The sequence below is a fragment of the Hemiscyllium ocellatum genome, chromosome 37, assembly GCF_020745735.1.
Source record: "Hemiscyllium ocellatum isolate sHemOce1 chromosome 37, sHemOce1.pat.X.cur, whole genome shotgun sequence".
In the NCBI taxonomy this organism is placed as follows: domain Eukaryota; kingdom Metazoa; phylum Chordata; class Chondrichthyes; order Orectolobiformes; family Hemiscylliidae; genus Hemiscyllium; species Hemiscyllium ocellatum.
Genome location: NC_083437.1, coordinates 45,086,564 through 45,106,170, shown reverse-complemented (window position 1 = coordinate 45,106,170; position 19,607 = coordinate 45,086,564). Strand labels below are relative to the sequence as shown.

The 19,607-nt window shown below is 41.7% G+C and overlaps 1 protein-coding gene across 1 annotated transcript in view; it reads right to left on the bottom strand.

Moving 5' to 3' along the window:
• The window catches only part of rap1gapa (RAP1 GTPase activating protein a), a 385,612-nt gene that overhangs the window by 333,520 nt on the left and 32,485 nt on the right, over positions 1-19,607 (bottom strand). Inside the window, exon 2 of the mRNA XM_060852321.1 lies at positions 5,640-5,675. Coding sequence (XP_060708304.1) covers positions 5,640-5,675 — 36 coding nt within the window. The remainder of the gene's footprint in view (positions 1-5,639; positions 5,676-19,607) is intronic.

Here is a 19,607-nt window from a genome sequence, read left to right as displayed (position 1 = left end):
ACTAAAGAGAGTGTTAAAGGTTTAGATGGAGAGGAAATTGTTAAGTGTGTACAAGACAATTTTCTGATTCAGTATGTGGATGTACTTACTAGAGAAGGTGCAAAACTTGACCTACTCTTGGGAAACAAGGCAGGGCAGGTGACTGAGGTGTCAGTAGAGGAGCACTTTGGGGCCAGCGACCATAATTCTATTCGTTTTAAAATAGTGATGGAAAAGGATAGACCAGATTTAAAAGTTGAAGTTCTAAATTGGAGAAAGGCCAATTTTGACGGTATTAGGCAAGAATTTTCGAAAGCTGATTGGAGGCAGATGTTCACAGGGAAAGGGACGGCTGGAAAATGGGAAGCCTTCAGAAATGATATAACGAGAATCCAGAGAAATATATTCCTGTCAGGGTGAAAGGGAAGGCTCGTAGGTATAGGGAATGCTGGATGACTAAAGAAATTGAGGGTTTGGTTAAGAAAAAGAAGGAAGCATATGTCAGGTATAGACAGGATAGATCGAGTGAATCCTTAGAAGAGTATAGGACATTGGTTAGGCCACTGTTGGAATATTACGTGCAATTCTGGTCTCCTTCCAATCGGAAAGATGTTGTGAAACTTGAAATGGTTCAGAAAAGATTGACAAGGCTGTTGCCAGGGTTGGAGGATCTGAGCTACAGGGAGAGGCTGAACAGGCTGAGGCTGTTTTCCTTGGAGCGTCGGAGGCTGAGGGGTGACCTTATAGAGGTTTACAAAATTATGAGGGGCATGGATAGGATAAATAGACAAAATCTTTTCCCTGGGGTCGGGGAGTCCAGAACTAGAGGGCATAGGTTTAGGGTAAGAGGGGAAAGATAAAGGAGACCTAAGGGGCAATCTTTTCATGCAGGCGGTGGTATGTGTATGGAATGAGCTGCCAGAGGATGTGGTGGAGGCTGGTACAATTGCAACATTTAAGAGGCATTTGGATGGGTATATGAATAGGAAGGGTTTGGAGGATATGGGCCGGATGCTGGCTGGTGGGACTAGATTGGGTTGGGATATCTGATCAGCATGGACAGGTTGAACCAAAGGGTCTGTTTCCATGCTGTACATCTCTATGACTCTTTGACAGAAAGACTGACAACGGCAGTCATTTTGGGAAAAAAAAATCTCAGGGTAGGCAACTAAAAAAAAATGTAATTTCCTGTAATATTGGTGAGTCGTTTCAACTGTTTGCTCAAGGAAGACAGGATTACAAGATTACAAAAAGTGTGTGTGCATTTCCAGGAATGTAGGAAATTCAATAAAATGGTGCAAAAATCCATTCACAGCAAAAGGAGTCTGAGCTATTAGTGGTTTCTTATGAAGAGAGTCATTATATAATATGTCCAATGGTGTAAATGAGAAAAAAAATCAAGAACAATAATTTCTGAACACAATAAAAAAAACAAATGTGACCAACAGAGTGACCCACTGTCAGGTTACAGTTGTCCCAATACATTCTTCCATGTTTTAACACACGGTCTAACCAAAACCTACTGGCTTCAACCAAGATTGTACATGAGGTGAATTGCGGTATCACAGTCCCAGGACAAGGGAGACGTATTGTGGCCAGGATCCTGCACTTGTTCAATGACTGACTAAAGTTAGAAAGAGGAAGCTAAAATGGAGAAAGGAAGGAAGTGGAGTCAAATGGTATTGAACAAAAACCAAAATTTGTTACCAGGAAAAGACAGCAAGTCGAGGAAGTACAGAAGCATTTCATGAGTGAACTAGAAAATAATCTGACCTGATGTAGCGCTTTATAGCTTCAGTACATCCCATATACCTTTACAACTGAATTACCTTTGAAGGAGTATCAGAAATAATAGTGATGAACTTAGAGCATGGATCAATACTTGGGACTGTGATGTTGTGGCCATAACAGAGATGTGGGTTTCAGGGATGGTTGGTAGATGTTCCAGGGTTTTGAATGTTTAAAAATAACAGGGAGGGTGGGAAAAGAGGAGGGGGTGTAGCATTGCAAATCAGAGAGTGTATCACAGCTACAGAAACAAAAAGGTTGTTGAGGAAGGTTTGTCTATTGAGTCAGTAAGGGAACAGCCACCACATTGGGGTTTTCTACAGACCCCCTAACAGCAGTAGGGAGATTGAAGAACTCATGGGCGGGCAGATTTTGGAAAAAATGCAGAGGTAGCAAGGTTGTTGTTATGGGTGACATTAACTTTCCCAATATTGAATGGAACCTCCTTAGTGCAGATGGTTTGGATGGAGCAGTTTTTGCTAGTTGTGTTCAGGAGGGTTTCCTTACTCAGTATGTAGACAGGCCGACGAGGGGAGAGGCCATTTTGGATTTGGTGCTCAGCAACGAGCCAGGACAGGTGTCAGATCTCGCGGTGGGAGAACACTTTGGTTACAGTGATCACAACTGCCTCACATTTACAATAGCCTTGGAGAGGAAAAGGAGCAGTTACCGAAGGAAGATGTTTAATTGGTGAAAAGGAAATTATGACGCTATCAGACAGAAGTTGGGAAGTACAGATTGGGAACAATTGTTCCACAGAAAGGGCACAGCAGATATGTGGAGACTATTTAAGGAGCAGTTGTTGCGAGTGATGCACAAATTTGTTCCTCTGAGACAGGTAAGAAGGGGTAAGATTAAGGAACCTTGGATGATGAGAACAGAGGAACTTCTCGACAAAAGGAAAAAGGCACCTTACGTAAGGTGGAGGAAGCAAGGATCTAGCACAGCTTTAGAGGATTACAGGCTTGCTAGAAAGGAGCTCAGAAATGGACTGAGGAGATCCAGGAGAGGGCACAAGAAAGGCTTGGCAGGATTAGGTAGAACCCAAAGGAATTTTAGTCATAAGTGAGAAATAAGAGAATGATCAGGGAGAAGATAGGGCCAATCAGGGACAGCATAAGGAACTTGCATGTGGAGTCTGCGCAGATAGGGGAAGTCCTAAATTAGTTTTTTGCTTCAGTTTTCACTAAGGAAAGGGACCTTGTTGTGAATGAGAACTTTGAGGAGCTGGGAAACAGGCTTGACCAGATCAAGATTGATGAAGTTGATGTGCTGGAAATTTTGGCAAACATTAAGATTGATAAGTCTCCAGGGCCAGACCAGATTTATCCCAGGCTGCTCCGGGAAGCGAGAAAGGAGGTTGCTAAGCCGCTGGCGAGGATATTTGCCTCCTCCCTCTCCACAGGATTCATACCGGAGGATTGGAAGGAGGCGAATGCTGTCTCTCTTTTCAAATAGGAGAATAGGGAAATCCCTGGCAATTACAGACCAGTCAGTCTTACGTCTGTGGTCAGCAAAGTTTTGGAAAGAATTCTGAGGATAGGACTTACGATTATTTGGAAAAGTATAGCGTGATTAAAGGCAGTCAGCATGGCTTTGTGAGAGGCAGGTCATGCCTCACAAATCTTCTTGAGTTCTTTGAGGAGATGACAAGACAGGTCGATGAAGGTTGAGCAGTGGATGTAGTGTATATGAACTTCAGCAAGGCATTTGATAAGGTTCCCCATGGTAGGCTCATTCATAAAGTCAGGAGGTATGGGATACAGGGAAATTTGGCTATCTGGATTCAGAATTGGTTGGCTGACAGAAGGCAGAAAGTGGTTGTAAATGGAAAGTATTCTATCTCAAGGTTAGTGGTGAGTGGTGTCCCACAGGGCTCTGTTCTTGGGCCTCTGCTCTTTGTAGTTTCTATAAATGACATGGATGAGGAGGTTGAGAGGTGGGTTAGTAAATTTGCAGTTGACACAAAGGTTGGCGGTGTCGTCGATAGTATAGAGGGCTACTGCAGGCTGCAGCGCGACATAGACAGGATGCAGAGCTGGGCTGAGAAATAGCAGATGGAGTTCACCCTGGATAAATGCGAAGTGATGCATCTTGGAAGGTCAAACTTGAATGCTGAATATAGAATTAAAGACAGGATTCTTGGCAGTGTGGAGGGACAGAGGGATCTTGGTGTTCAAGTACATAGGTCCTTCAAAGTTGCTACCCAAGTGGATAGGGTTGTTTAGAAAACATATGGTGTTTTGGCTTTCATTAACAGGGGGATCGAGTTTAAGAGCCGTGAGGTTTTGCTACAGCTCTACAAGTCCCTGGTGAGACCACACTTGGAATATTGTGTCCAGTTCTGGTCGCCCTACTACAGGAAAGATACAGAGGCTTTGGAGAGGGTACAAAGAAGGTTTACCAGGATGCTGCCTGGACTGGAGGGCTTGCCTTATGAAGAAAGGTTCAATAAGCTCGGACTTATCTCTCTGGAGAGAAGGAGGAAGAGAGGAGACCTGATCGAGGTGTAAAAGGTAATGAGAGGCATGGATACAGTCAATAGCCAGAGACTTTGCCCCAGGGCAGGATTGACTGGCACGAGGGGTCATAGTTTGAAGATGTTAGGAGGAAGGTATAGAGGAGAAGTCAGAGGTAGGTTCTTTATGCAGAGAGTTGTGAATGCATGGAATGCGTTGCCAGCGGTTGCGGTGGAAGCAGAGTCATTGGGGACATTTAAGTGACTGCTGGACATGCACTTGGACAGCAGGAATTGAGGGGTGCATAGTTTAGGTTATTTTATTTTAGATTAGGAATAATCCTCAGCACAACATCGTGGGCCGAAGGGCCTTCTCTGTGCTGTACTTTTTTATGTTCTTTGTTCTATGATGGTGATTGTGGAGATACTCAAAGAAGGCAACAAGATTCCACAATCAGCAAATGGAAGGCCAGATATTAATTCTTTGAAGGGTTGCTGGATGAGGAATAAATGGGAGGTGCATGTTACCCTTACATCCAATCAGAAGGCCTTGGTCTAAAAAGGTGGCATCTGTGACAATGTAACGCGCTCAAAGACTGGCCGCTTGATTATGAAATGATGCAGTTATCAAATGAACAAAAAAAAAATGACTGGCAAGAGAGAGTTGATGGATATCTCAAATCTAAAATGTGATGAAGCCAACCAATAGATTCTTCCCAGATTATTACACTGCAATGGACAACAGACCAGGAGCTGGTAAAGGAATTAGAATGGGTAGTTGTTGTAGAGACGATGGGCTGAATGGCCTCTTTCTGTGCTGTCGCTTTTCTTTGGTTCAAATGAATTTACTAGAAAGAGCTCCTCACAATCAGGCAAAAGACTCCCTTCAATCTGACAAGAGTGAAGATCATTGTTCATTACTGAATAAGTTAATGAATTGATTGTTCTTATATAAAAGGAGAAAAGCCCAGAGATCTGAAAATCCTTTTGGTATCTGTGAATACTCACATCAATTTCCAAGCCACTCTCCAACACTGTTACAATAACACGTCAAAGCACACTCTACACTCTAGTATAGATGTCAGCTAGAGTTTAAAACAAGTTTCTGAAGGAATCATGTACTCAGTGACACAGCTTTATATGATTGACTTTCACTATGTCCTTGTGTAACTGGTGTTAATTTCCATTGTTAATACTGGTTCCATACAATAAGTTGATCAACAGATTGACAGGAATTTTAAATAGGTTAAACTTCAAAGAATGGAGACAATCATATTGCTGAACATGTTTTCCATTCTATTGTCCCTATATCAAGTTATCAGCAAACTTTTAAACATTAAGCCAACAAATAATAACGCAGGAATTTAGCACAAGGCACCTACTGTACAAGACAGATTTTAAAAAAGTTACTTACTGTGTACTTCTCAAACGAATGAAAGATTTATCTATCCTGAAAACAGAAGAAATGTTAAGAAATTAAACTCAAGTTGTAATTATCCAGTAATAATTTTCTAACCTTCAAATAATAAGATATGAAAACACAAAATACATGTCTTTGAAGCACAGAATTAATTTGGTGCAAGTTCACTTGAAACACAAGGTGTACTATTACATCTGTGTTCCAGCGACTAGTTTGTCCAGTGGGTTTCCAAGTTTAATAAGTTCAAATGAGCCGGTTACTTTACTGCTCATCATTACTGTATACTGAAGGATTCAACACACTCCATTATTACAATAAACTAAATTAGCATTCTTCATTTTTACCTTCTTACACTGGGAGGTATACTTTTTCTCATTAGCCTGATTCTTGGATCTTGTTCATAGCCAATCATTTCATACGCTCTGCCCTATTTATGTGTTAGGTTCTTCTGCTGGGAAAGACTGACTTTTCAAATGAATTCTAGTTAAGTATTTCGATATCATTAGGATTTAGTATTCAAACATCGTTCATCCACATGCAGTTTGCAGTCAAGTTGTTTTGAGAATATTTTAATGTTACAATATTGATTGGGGTTTACCAGATTACAGTTTGAAGGATTATCACAAAATATCCTTATGTTGGCCAAAATACACCTTTTGCAGTAGATTCAGTTTGGGGAAAATAAACTGAATTTAACTGAGCACATATAATGACAAATAAATTAATTTAAAATGAGCTAACACAACATGGACTCATACCTCAAGCAGCTTAATATGCTTAAAGGTTTTAAATAACTAAATAAAATGTGCAGGATCAGGGTCAATGCGATTCCTAACGAAGGGCTCCTGCCCGAAACGTCAATTTTCCTGCTCCTTGGATGCTGCCTGACCTGCTGTGTTTTTCCAGCACCACTCTAATCTAGACCCTGGTTTCCACTTTTGCCTCAATGCCATTACATCCATGAAAATATAAACCACAGAGACCAATGGAGTGATCATAAAGTCCTGTTGTTTTAATTTGGTTATATGGCTTTTCCCAGAAAAGGAACTTTTATTGTATTTGACTTCATGGTGTGTCCCATATAGGATTTAATTGCTCTCATTTTGAGGTTACTTTAATACACCTGGTTTCATAGACAAAATCGGCACTGAATAGCATGATCAATCATGATCAATCTCTTCAAATATGGTTTTTGCCAATTAATCTAAGCTGTTGTTGGGGTGAGACCAGACTGGAAAGCTTCATTGACTGTTTGAATTCTGCAGGCCTCTCCATTTAAAAATGCTAGTTTTGAAACTTTTTCTTGTTCTCACATCCCTCTCAATCTCTGGAATATCCTACAAATCCCAACCCTCCAATTTTATCATTTCACCATTAGTAGCACCTTTAATTACCTGAGTCCAAAGCTCTGGACCTCTACTCCCATCTCTATTGAACATCTGTCACTCGCTCTCTCCTCACTGAAGAGGCTGATTACAAATTTACTCCTTTGACCATAAGTGACTGAATGTAAGTTTTTATTTGATGATATGCATGTGAATCAATTTAAAACCAATACTCCACATAACTGTCAAATGCTTCTTACAAAGACAAAGTCATACCTGCCCCCACCACTACTTCCATTAGCCTGTACCAGACCCTCCCTCTGTGAAAATAAATTGTTCCTCTGGACTCTTTAGTATCTCTCCCTTCTCACCTTAAACCTATGTCCCCCAGTTTGAGACGGCCCTACCATGAGGAAAAGCTGTTGGCTATCTACCTTATTTACACCGCTCATGTTTTTATAAACTTCGATATATAGGTCAGTTTCCTAAGCTCCAGCTTATCCAGCCTCTCCTCACATGCTATGATATGGCGGAGCCGGTGTTGGACTGGGGTGGACAAAGTTAAAAAAAAATCACACAACACCAGGTTATAGTCCAACAGGTTTACTTGAAAGCTCTAGCTTTCAGAGCACCGCCCCTTCATCAGGTAGCTCTGAGAAAATGATGACATCATGAGCATGTGCCAAAGCCACACTGACATTCTGATCATGAGACATAACAATGTACATCTGTAAAGGGACCACTGTGCCGGCAGTTTGTGTCCAATTGCCGTCTGGCCTGCAGTTTCAAGGGAACATTGTTTTGGAACTTTTACTGAGTCAAATGTGCTATACACATGAAAGTTATTTTGTCGTAGAAGCTTAATATCAATAACATATGAACCAGCAGCATAGAGTATACGCTGCACACAACGTATGGACAGCGGAGTGCTCGCTGTAACAACTCCAACTCACACTCAGACAACTTACTGACATTCAGAAGCCATTTTTAAAAATCGGTAAAAGTCCAACTACATGGATCACTGAAAGGTCACCCGACAGATTGGCCAAGAACCTTTGAAGTTTTGATCTTTATATTTCAAATACATTTTTCACTGCTTCCTGTTACAAGGTGAGAAGGTTAAATTGTTGAAAGGATTACCTCCTGCTCAAAGCTGGGTTCAGGTCAAGCTACAGCCGTCCTCTTTGCACAGGTACAAATCCCAATGTAATGCCAGCAACGCAAACACACTGTGGAACAAGTCATCACACAGCTCTGGGCAGGAACCAAGGAACGCTTCAAATCATTCCAGGAGAATTTATAACAAGATCAGAAAATTTACAGCACATGAACAGACCATACCGCCCTTTGACTCAGTGCCAGCAAATAAAGATCAAGGTATCCAGCCCAATATAACATTCTGGCTGTACGTCCATTGCCCTCTGGGTTACAGTGCTTCTCATGTACATCCAAATACTGCATTCATTTACTGATCATTTCTGCCTCTACCATCTTTTTAAGGAGATCTAGTTTCCCATCACCCTCTGGGTATTAAAAAAAAAGCCCATCGCCAGACAGGAGTGAAATACTCAGACTTATGTCTCGCATCAGCTTGACATTACCGTTGGATTTGTGCCACTTTGAAACGGAGAAATAATTCACCTGGGACTCAATTCAATTTATTTTTGTTTGTTATCTGGTGAACCTTGGGCAGTAATTCCAAAAGGTATACATTTCTAGTGCCCGTTCTGACAGTGTTTTCAGTGATCAACAGAAACATATTCATTGTTTGAGAGAGAGAGTAAAAATAGAACAATGGCCAAACTGGAATCGTTATATTGTGCTCAGGACAATGTAAATGGTGTTGAGAAAATCAGGAGAAACTGACATCAAGCAGACCACTTGTCTACCTATGTACCAGGGGGCAGCTACCCAGGTCAAGTGGACTGGAACAGGAATCCCTCTTACACCACAGCAAGTTGAGAAAGTAAATTCCAAAACAGCAGGAGATTACTGTGTTAGATTGGAGTAGATCAAGACCATCCTTTAGGTACAGAACCTGCTATACCCCCTCAGACCAGTACAAGATGTTTGCCTTTTAATTCCCCACTCCTCGTGGTAATTAGGGACAAGCAGGTAACATTGTTCTGCTGGAGGTTAGAGACAAACAGGAAAAAAGCCAACTCTTCTGCCATATTATTATTTTGGTAACATTCTGCCCCTCTAGGAACTAGTCCAATCCCTGTTGAAAACTATTATTGAATGTTGCATCTATTAGCCTTTCAGACTGCATTATTATTATTATTAGCCTTTCAGACTGCATTCCAGATCCGAAAGTTGCTTTGGAAATTTCTCAAAGTTCTTTCACCAATAATCTTCAGTCACAGCCTTGGATTACTTGCCAATGGAAACCACCTTTCCCCATTTATTCTCACAAAATCCTTGTGTAATAAATCGCCTCTTAACCTATTCCACTTGAAGGTGAAACGGTTTCATCAGTTGCTCCATGAGTAACGTCCTAAATCCCTGGGAAGGGTCACGCAAATTTCCTCTGCACATTCCCCAAGTGCATTCCCACTCTCAGCGACAGTAGTGCTCAGAATGGGACACTCTGTCGGGCCTTACTAGGAAAGCAGGATTTCCTTGGATCTAAAACCTCAATATCCCAGATGCTTTTTTGGAATTCTCCTTAGCGTGTTGAGCCCATACACGTGTACCATTCCTGAAAGTAATGCTTGATAAACATTAACACATAACCACCAAATGTTCACAACAGTGCAGATTTACAAAATGCTCAATATACAGTATCCCTGAACACTTTAATAGTTCACTTCCTTGCTCCTCAGGTCCGAACACTACCACACACTGTATGTATCTGTTGAAAGACTTATGATGATACACTAAGGCTCATTAGACAGAACCTTCCAAACCCACTACCTTTGTTTGCAATACAGAGTGATGGTATCACTTGGGTTTAATTCTCACACCAACTGAGGTCATCATGAAGTCCTGCCTTCTCAATCTTGTCCAAAGTTTGGTGACCCTCAGGTTAAATTCACCGTCAGTCACCTCTCTAATAAGACTGCAAGGGCGAGGGTGAGAGCGAGAGGAGAGCGAGAAGCCCAATGGTCCTCTGGCACTACAGCACTTTTACCTTTACCACCAGATGGACAAGAACAGCAGATAGTGGGAAGACAACCCCTTATGTGTTTCCTTTCCAAGTCACTCACCATCTTGACTAGGAAATATATCACCGTTCCTTCACTGTCATTAGGTCAAAATCCTGGAATTCCCTCCCTAAGGACATTGTGTGTCAATCCACAGCAGGTGGACTGCAATGGTTCAGGAAGGCAGCTCACCCTCACCTTCTCAAGGACAACTAGGGACAAGCAATAACTGCTGGCAGCCAGTGACGCCCACATCACATTATTAGTTTGTTTTTAAATGGCAAGACGTTGGAGACATTACATCCACCAGTTGCTCAGAATGGGAAATGTCCTATTTTCCATCTCAGCTATTGTTGAGTTGTAAACAAGATTAACCCAGTTTTAAATCATTAAGCTGCAGAACATGCCTCCTTTATTGTTTTGTCCAAGTACTAATCCATTCACTCGGTGCCAACACACTATCGAATCACTTGCTGAAATTTTGCCACAAATCGGGAAGTTAGTTTCAGTAACTGAATACCTCGAACAGGTTTAGCCAAACCGAGAAACACATTCTCAAGTCTGCGACCATAAATTATGCTCAAATCGAACTAAACAGCATCACAATTAATGGTGACATTGTTAATTATATGTTTTGCACTTTACAATATCACAAGTTTGTGAGCAGGTGTGATAGAAATACAGATTTTCTTTCTAACGTTTGGCTGTTTTAGTAAGTATATGGTATAGAATGGAAGAGAGCTGGATTGATGAGGGGACATACCAAGGTTTAATTTGGATCAATTCAATACAATCCACAATATATCCCAGCTACCATCATTTATGAGGCAGGGTCATTCCACCCAAAATGGTAACTCTGATTTCTCTCCAGCTGCATAATGCTGCCAGACTGGGGGGACACGGTGGCTCAGTAGTTAGCACCGCTGCCTCACAGCATCAGGGACCCAGGTTCAACTCCAGACTTGGCCAACTGTCTGTGTGGAGTTTGCACATTCTCCCGGTGTCTGCATGGGTTTCCTCCCACAGTCTAAAGATGTGCAGGTTAGGTTGGATTGGCTATGGTAAATTGCTCATAGTTTCCAGGGATATACAGGCTAGGTATTTAGCCATGGGACATGTAGATTATAGGGTTGGAGGGTCAGTGTGAACTCGATAGGCCACATCGTTGGGATCCTCCTGCTGAGCTTTACCAGCGTTTTCTGTTGTTGTTTCAGTACAATCCATTGTGTCTTCAGGCTAAGGAGGGAATGTATTTGAGAAAACATCTGTTTGGATTATGGCAGGAAATTGGGCAAGTGCAATTATTAGATGAACACAGAACAGATTTAACACTAATCCTTCAGGCTCAAATAGTTGATTGAAAATTTTCCTTGATCAGTGTCACATTTATTAATGTTCCAAACAAACATTAACACTTTGATGATCAAAGAAAAAATCTAACTGTTAAACCAGACTCATTAAAATTAGGAATTTGGACAAAGAACCATAGAGTGTCCTCCCCTTACTTTCTACAGCCCTGTACAGATCCACGATCTGTGTAACTCAGCCTTGAATATATTTAATGATCCAGACTCTGCTGTTCCTGCAGCTCCAGAATTCTAAAGATTAATTAGTATCTGCTTCGATGGGGCCACATGGCTCCTTTGACCCACATGCACTTGTATATTCTCAACTACCCCATTTGGGCTTTACTAACCTCAATGTGATCAAATTCCTACTGACGAAATGAACCTTTTCACATTTATCTACTTGAAAATGTAATGTATCACTTACAGGGTTGTTGGATTGGCTGATTGTATTTCCCCATATTGACTGGGACTCCCTTAATGTTAGGGGTTTGGATGGAGAGCAGTTTATTTAGTGTGCCCAGGAGGGTGTTTTGAAACAGTATGCGAATAGTCCAGTGAGGGAGGGGGGTGGTCATACTGTACTTTGTTTTGTGACATGAGCCCAACCAGGTGATTAAAGTATCAGTGGGGGAGCACTTTGGGAATAGCAACCATAATTCCGTAAGTTTTTAATGTTCATGGGTAAAGACAAGGGTGAACCTTGGCTAAAGGTATTAAATTGAGGGAAGGCTAACTGTAACTGAATTAGACAAGACTTGGAGAATGTGGATTGGGAACGGCTGTTTGAGGGTAAGTGCGTATCAGACATTGGGCATCTTTTAAAGACCAGTTGACCAGAGCGCAGGACACGCATATTCCTGTAAAATGAAGGACAGGAATTGCAGGATTCAGGAACCTGGATAACAGAGGAAATTATCAGCTTAGTCAAAAAAGAAAAAGAAGTATACCTAAAGGTCCAGGCAACTAAAAAGAGACAAAGCTCTTTAAGAATAAACAGAAAGTAGGAAGGACCTTAAACGGTGAGGTTGGAGGGCTAAAAGGGGCCGTGAAATGTCCTTGGCCAGCCAGGTTAAGGAAAATCCTGAGGCATTTTATACATACATTAGAAGCAAGACTGCAGTGAGGGCCACTCATAGATAAAGGAGGGTGGAACCAGAGGAAATGGGTGAGATCCTTAGTGAGTAGTTTACATCGGTATTTACTGAAGAGAGGGAAATGGGAGATGTTGAGGTTATGAAACAGTGTGTGAATAATCTCAGGTAGGTCAACAAAATGAAGGAGGAAGTGTTGGGTGTCTTGAAATGTATTAAGGTTTGTGTGTGAAAGGTCATGTCTCACTAACCTGATTGGGATTTGAGATGATGACGAGAATGATTGATAAGGGAAAGGTGGCGGATGCTGTATACATGGACTTTAGTCAGGCATTTGTTCAGGTGGGTCATGGCAGGAAGGTAGAGCTTCTTAAGATCCAGCCTTCTGACATGTGGGAGTCTTTTAAAGACCAGACGATCAGAGTGAAGGACAGGCATGTTCCTGTGAAAATGAAGGACAGGAATGGCAGGATTCGGGAACCTTAGAAGACAGGGGAAATTAACAGGGGAGCTGACTAGATTGACGCAGAACTAGCTTGGTCATCGAAAGCAGAATAGCAGGGGAAGGGTGCTTTTTGGATTAGAGATCAGCAACTAGTGGTACTCCCCAGGGATCAGTGGTGAGACCTTTGTTGTTTGTCACGTACATAAATGCTTCGGAGAAAAATGTAGGTTGTCTGATTAGTAAGTTTGTGGATGACACCAAAATTGGTGGATTTGCAGATAGTAAGGAGGATTGTTAAAGGAAACAGTGAAGTATAGATAGATTGCAGAATTGGGCAGAGAAATGGCAGATGGAGTTTAATCTGGACAAATGAAAGGTGATGTACTTAGAGAGATCAAATTTAGGTGGGAATTGCATAATAAATGTCAGAATCCTGAGGAATATGGACATACAGAGGGATCTGGGCATACAGGTCCACATATCCCTGAAAGGGGCAACACAGCTGGATAAGGTGGTCAAGGAGGCAGACAGCACACTTGTCTTCATTGGTTAGGATGTCAAATATAGAAGTTGGCAAGTTATAATTACAGCATATAGAACTTTAGTCAGGCCACATTTGGAATACTGTGAGCATTTCTGGTTACCACACTACCAGAAGGACATGGATACTTTGGAGAGGATACAGAGAAGGTTTACTAAGATGTTGCTTGATCTGAAGGGTTTCAGTTATAAGGAGAGCTTATAAGAGATTGTTTTCTCTGGAAAGACAGAGTCTGAGGGGACAACCTGGTAGAGATCTACAAAACTATGAGAGGCACAGGTAGGGTGGATAGTCAGAGGCTTTTTCCCAGGGTGGAAAGGTCAACTACAAGTGAGCATAGGTTCAAGGAGAGAGGGGTAAGTTTTTGGAAGAGGTGCAGGGAAAATATTTGACCAGAGGGTGGTGGGTGACTGGAAATGTACTGCCAGAGGAGGTGGTGGGAGCAGGCTCAATAGCCAGGTTTAAGGTACATCTTGATAAACATGAATGGGAGGCAAACAGAGGGATGGAGACCTCAAGTGGTCAATACGTAGCTAGTCTAAGTAAAGAGATTAGGAATCGATGTAGGTATGAAGCTAAAGGGCCTGTTCCTGTGCTGTACTGGATATTATTGCATAGACTGTGTTACCTTGTCTATTTCTTAGCACAATCCCAAATGTTTTCATTATTACCTGTCCCCAACCCACAGTTTGATATCGTTTTTCAATTCTAATACAAGACTGTCACATTCAGATTCCAACACCTCGATGTATTCAGGACTAGAGTTCACAAACAGATCTCTACCAACCACTCCCTAATTTATACAACTGAAAAATCCTCTCAATTTATACTTAGTTCTTTTATAAATAAAAGCAAACTTTCAATCTTTTCCAGGTCTAAGAGAAAATCATATTGGACACAAAGTATTAACTCTGTCTCTATTTTTAGTTCAATTCAGTCTATTCCTGCCTCCACACACCCTGACCTTTATCATTAAGGGTGGCACAGTGGCTCAGTGCTGCCTTATGATGCTGGGGTCCCAGATTCAATCCTATCCACAGGGAGACTGTTCGTGTGGAGTTTGCACATTCTCCCCATGTCCACATGAGTTTGCTTCAGTTTCCTCCCACAGTCTAAAGATGTGGAGGCTAGGTGGGTTTAGCCATAGGAAATGCAGAGTTACAGGGACTGTGAGAGAGAATGGGATGCTCTTCAGAGGGACAGTGTGGACTCAATGGGCAGAATGGCCTGCTTTCACTTGGTGGGGATTCTATGAAAACTTTTGTAGTACCACTAGCAAGAGAAATGCTTTCTCTCATTAAGGCATTTAATATAAATAGTGCTTACAATTTTTACAATTTCAAAGGCCCTCATCTATCCACAGATTATTAAAATTAAAAAAAAATTTACAGCAAGAGTTTTCCTACTGCAAATGACATCAAATGATAATGGTTTGGCACATTGCTGCAAATATTAAGCTCGACTTTTGTTGAAAACACCATTTTGCCAACTGACATATTCTAATAACCACAGATACTGAAGCAGTCTAAATATAACAAGATCTGGACAATATCCAGGTGTTGGGCTGCGAAGCAGCATTCACACCACACAAATGCCAGGAAATGTCCAATAAGAGACAACCTAATCACAATCAGTGGTGTTACCATCACTGAATGCATCCATTATCAACTTTCTGCGGGTTACCATTGACCCTTCCTGATGAAGGGCTTTTGCCCAAAACATCGATTCTCCTGCTCTTCGGTTGCTGCCTAATCGGCTGTGTTTTTCCAGCACCACACTCAACTCTAATCTCTAGCAGCTGCAGTTCTCACTTTCTCCCAGAAATTTAACTGGCCTCACCCTATTCCTACAGCAGCTGCGAGGACAGGTTAGGGGCTAGAAATGCTGCAGCAAATAAATCACCTCCAGACTCCCCATCTACAAGTCAGGGATATAATGGAATACTGCTGAAAATGTGCAGTTGGAAAAGCACAGCAGGTCAGGCAGCATCCAAGGAGCAGGAGAGTCGACGTTTCGGGCATGAGCCCTTCTTCCTGAAGAAGGGCTCATGCCCGAAACGTGGACTCTCGTACTCCTTGGATGCTGCCTGATCTGTTGTGCTTTTCCAGCAACACTTTTTCAGTCCTGATCTCCAGCATCTGCAGACCTCACTTTCTCCTATATTGGAGTTCCCCACTCACTTGGATGAGTGCATGTTCTAACATTCATGAAGCTTGACACTATCCACCCCAATGGATTAGCACCACATCTATAAATGTTCACTCTCTCCACCACTGAACTCAGTAGTAGCCGTATTTATTATCTACAGATACATTTCAGAAATTCACTAAAGCTCCTTAGACGGAACCTTTTATGATCTGGAACCTACTATGATCTGGAAGGACAAGGACAGCAGATAAATGGGAACACCACCCCCTGTAAGTTCCCCTCCAAGTCACTCACCATCCTGACTTGGAAATATATCGTCAGTCCTTCAGTGTCAATGGGTCAAAATCCTGGGCATTGTGGATTAATCCATAGCACATAGACTACAAATAAAACAGCTCACCCCCCATCTTCTCCACAGTAACTAGGGATAGGCAATGAATGCTGGCCCAGTCAGTGATGATTGCATCTCATGAGTGAACTTTTTAAAAATATCAAATTTACTTTTTCCAGCATAATAAAACCAACACACTGGTGACTGATTCAGGTACCGCAGGCTTTAGTTAGATGTTATTGTCACATGTACTCAAGTACAGGGATACAGGAGTAAAGTGAAACATTTACAACATTGCCATTCATAGTGCAATCTTATGCGTAAAGATACCTAGGTACAAAATCTGAGGTAAAAAGTTGAAAAAAAGTTAAATGTTCAACATTACAGTTTTTCTAAGCATTAACTAAAAACTTAAAGTTCCAAATTATGGTCTCTCTTCAGCCGTGGTCCTGTAGTTGCTCCTGGGCTCAATCTCTCTTTCCTGATACTAAACATAGCTAAAAACTCACTTTAATTTTGAAATTCCAAAACTGAACACATATAAACTAATTACAAACAGCTATACTTACAGCTTATTCCACTTCGAGGTTGAATTAAAACTAAACTTCAACCTGTTGGAAAAGGCAAATCCTTTACTTTGAAGTAATTACATGTTATTGAAAGGACAATTGGAAACTATTTAACAGCTGACAGCCAAAGTAATGTGCGAAGTTTTAAAAAGAAAGGGGTCGCTCCCTATTCAATTGAACAATGAAAATCAGCTGGTGACATTCGATTAACTGTAATTGAATTATTGTAATAATTGACTTCTTACTATCTCCTAATAAAAGTCTACATTGGAACCTGCTCTAAGGTCACTTAGCTGTTATACAGCTGTTATATTGCAAGTTAACAAACTAAGTTTAAAACCATTATTGTGACCTCAGCTTGTTGGTCAAAATCAACAGTCAGTGTAAATTCACAACAATCTGTTCTCTCTGCACTCCAATTTATCCCAGTTAGAGTCATAGAGATGTACAGCATGGAAACAGACCCTTCGGTCCAACCCAATCTAGTCCCACCTGCCAGCACCCGGCCCACATCCCTCCAAACCCTTCCTATTCATATACCCATCCAAATGCCTCTTAGATGTTGCAATTGTACCAGCCTCCACCACATCCTCTGGCAGCTCATTCCATACACATACCACCCTCTGCGTGAAAAAGTTGCCCCTTTGGTCTCTTTTATATCTTTTCCCTCTCACCCTAAACCTATGCCCTCTATTTCTGGACTCCCTGACCCCAGGGAAAAGACTCTGGATAGACAGTGTTAGAGGAATGCAGAATTCAATTGTTTCAATTTTATATTTTATGCTGATTTAAATCAGGATTGAATGTTAAGCGAAATAAAAAGTGAAAGAACTGCACGTGTTGTAAATCAGAACCAAAAACAAAAATGGCTGGAAAAGCTCAGCAGGTAGAGCAGCATCTGTGGAGAGAAATGAGAGCTAATATTTTGGATCAAGTGACGCTTCCTCAGAGCTAATTATTAAACTATTTGAGGGTGTATTAGCCAATATTTCACATGATTGTAATTTCCTCTTCATTGGTTAGATCCTTGGATAAACCGACTGAAGTTATATTTATTTGCTGATGGGTAGCATTACATGTCGATTTTGAAAAAAAGATGCTATTGATAACAGTGGATCTGAAATGTGGAGGTAACCAAGGGGAAGCTGAATGTGAGACAGAGTGTGTGTGTGTGTGAGAGAGGGAGGGTGTGGCTGCAGTGACAGTGAAGCAGTTCTCACAGTCTTGGATAGTTGTATAAACAAGCAGAGGGAGAATTTTTCCCTTTATGGCCTGTACCGAGTGCAGGAAAATTACATTGAACAGCTGTTCAAGACCATCTTTGTTTATTTTCTCTCAAGTGAAACATTTCACATCTGATGAGAGTCTCCTGCACTCAGTGTAAGATACTAGCAGCAAGCTGAAATCTGTCACGGCCGAATCAAATCCATGGTCCTCATGGCCCTCATGGCCCTCAATGCTGATCGAGCACAGTCATTCGGGAATCTGTGACACCACAGATTTACCCCAGAGCTGCACTGTCCACTCTGGGAGCAAATCTGAATACTGATGTCTGGGTTATCTGTTGGCATTCTCGTCAGGCACAGTCAGGTACCTAAAACAAAAATGACTTTCAGGAAGTTGGGGTGCACTATTATTGAAGAGCAGAGTAGAAGTAAAGGATTCATGTTTTGTATTCTGGTAATGTTTGGACTGGATAAACCACAAAAAAAACTTTATACGTGAATCATCTGTAGACAGTCATCTGTATAAACCTGTCTGGTTCACTAATGGCTTTTAGGGAAGGAAATTGCCAAACATACCCAGTCAGACCTGCATGTGACCCCGACCCACAGCAATGTGGTGGACTCTTTATGCCCTCTGACATGATGCAGCAAGTCACTTGATTTGAGGACCATTCAGGATGGACAACAAAGACTGGCCTTGTCAGCGATGTTCATGTTCAGGAAAGAATGAATTATTAAAAATATATTGATAATGTTCTCAGCCAATGACAAGAACCTGGGGATGACGAGAATCTGGAATGAAACGGAAAATGCTGGAAATACTCAGCAGCTGTGGAGAGAGAAACAGAGTCAATGTTTCAGACCAAAACTAGAACCATTCTCAAAGTTACTTAAAATGCTTGCCTGATATCAATTCCTGAAATTTATGAATTCCACAGCAACATATGGCATGTCTAAAACCCAACTGAGACTGGTTTATTCCAATTGGCTTACACACACACACACACACACACACACAAATGTTCACAAGCGAGTGCTTTTACAATAGCCAGGGCACAAACTGCACTCTCAGAAACGATACGGTGTGAAAGCAGGCATTCAGGCCACAGTGACCCTCCATCCAGATGCTAACCTCCTATACCCCATCCCCGTAACTCTGTATTTCCCACGGCTAACCCATCTACCTGCATGTCCCTGGAGACTATGGGCAATTTACGCATGGCCAATACACCCTAATCTGCATAGAGTCATAGAGATGTGCAGCACTGAATCAGACTGTTCGGTCCAACTCGTCCATGTCAACCAGATATCCCAACCCAATCTAGTCCCACCTGCCAGCACCCGGCCCATATACCTCCAAACCCTTCCTATTCATGTACCCATCCAAATGCCTTTTAAATATTACAATTGTACCAGCCTCCACCACTTCCTCTGGCAGCTCATTCCATACACGCACCATCCACTGTGTGAAAAAGTTGCCCCTTAGGTCCCTTTTAAAACATTCCCATCTCAACCTAAACCTATACACTCTAGTTCTGGACTCCCCCATCCCAGGGAAAAGACTTTGTCTGTTTATCCTATCCATGCCTCTCATGATTTTATAAACCTCTATAAGGTCACCCCTCAGCCTCTGAAACTCCAGGGAAAACAGCCCCAGCCTGTTCAGCCTCTCCCTATAGCTCAAATCCTCCAACCCTGGCAACATCCTTGTAAATCTTTTCTGAACCCTTCAAGTTTCACAACATCTTTCCGATAGGAAGGAGACCAGAATTGCATGCAATATTCCAACAG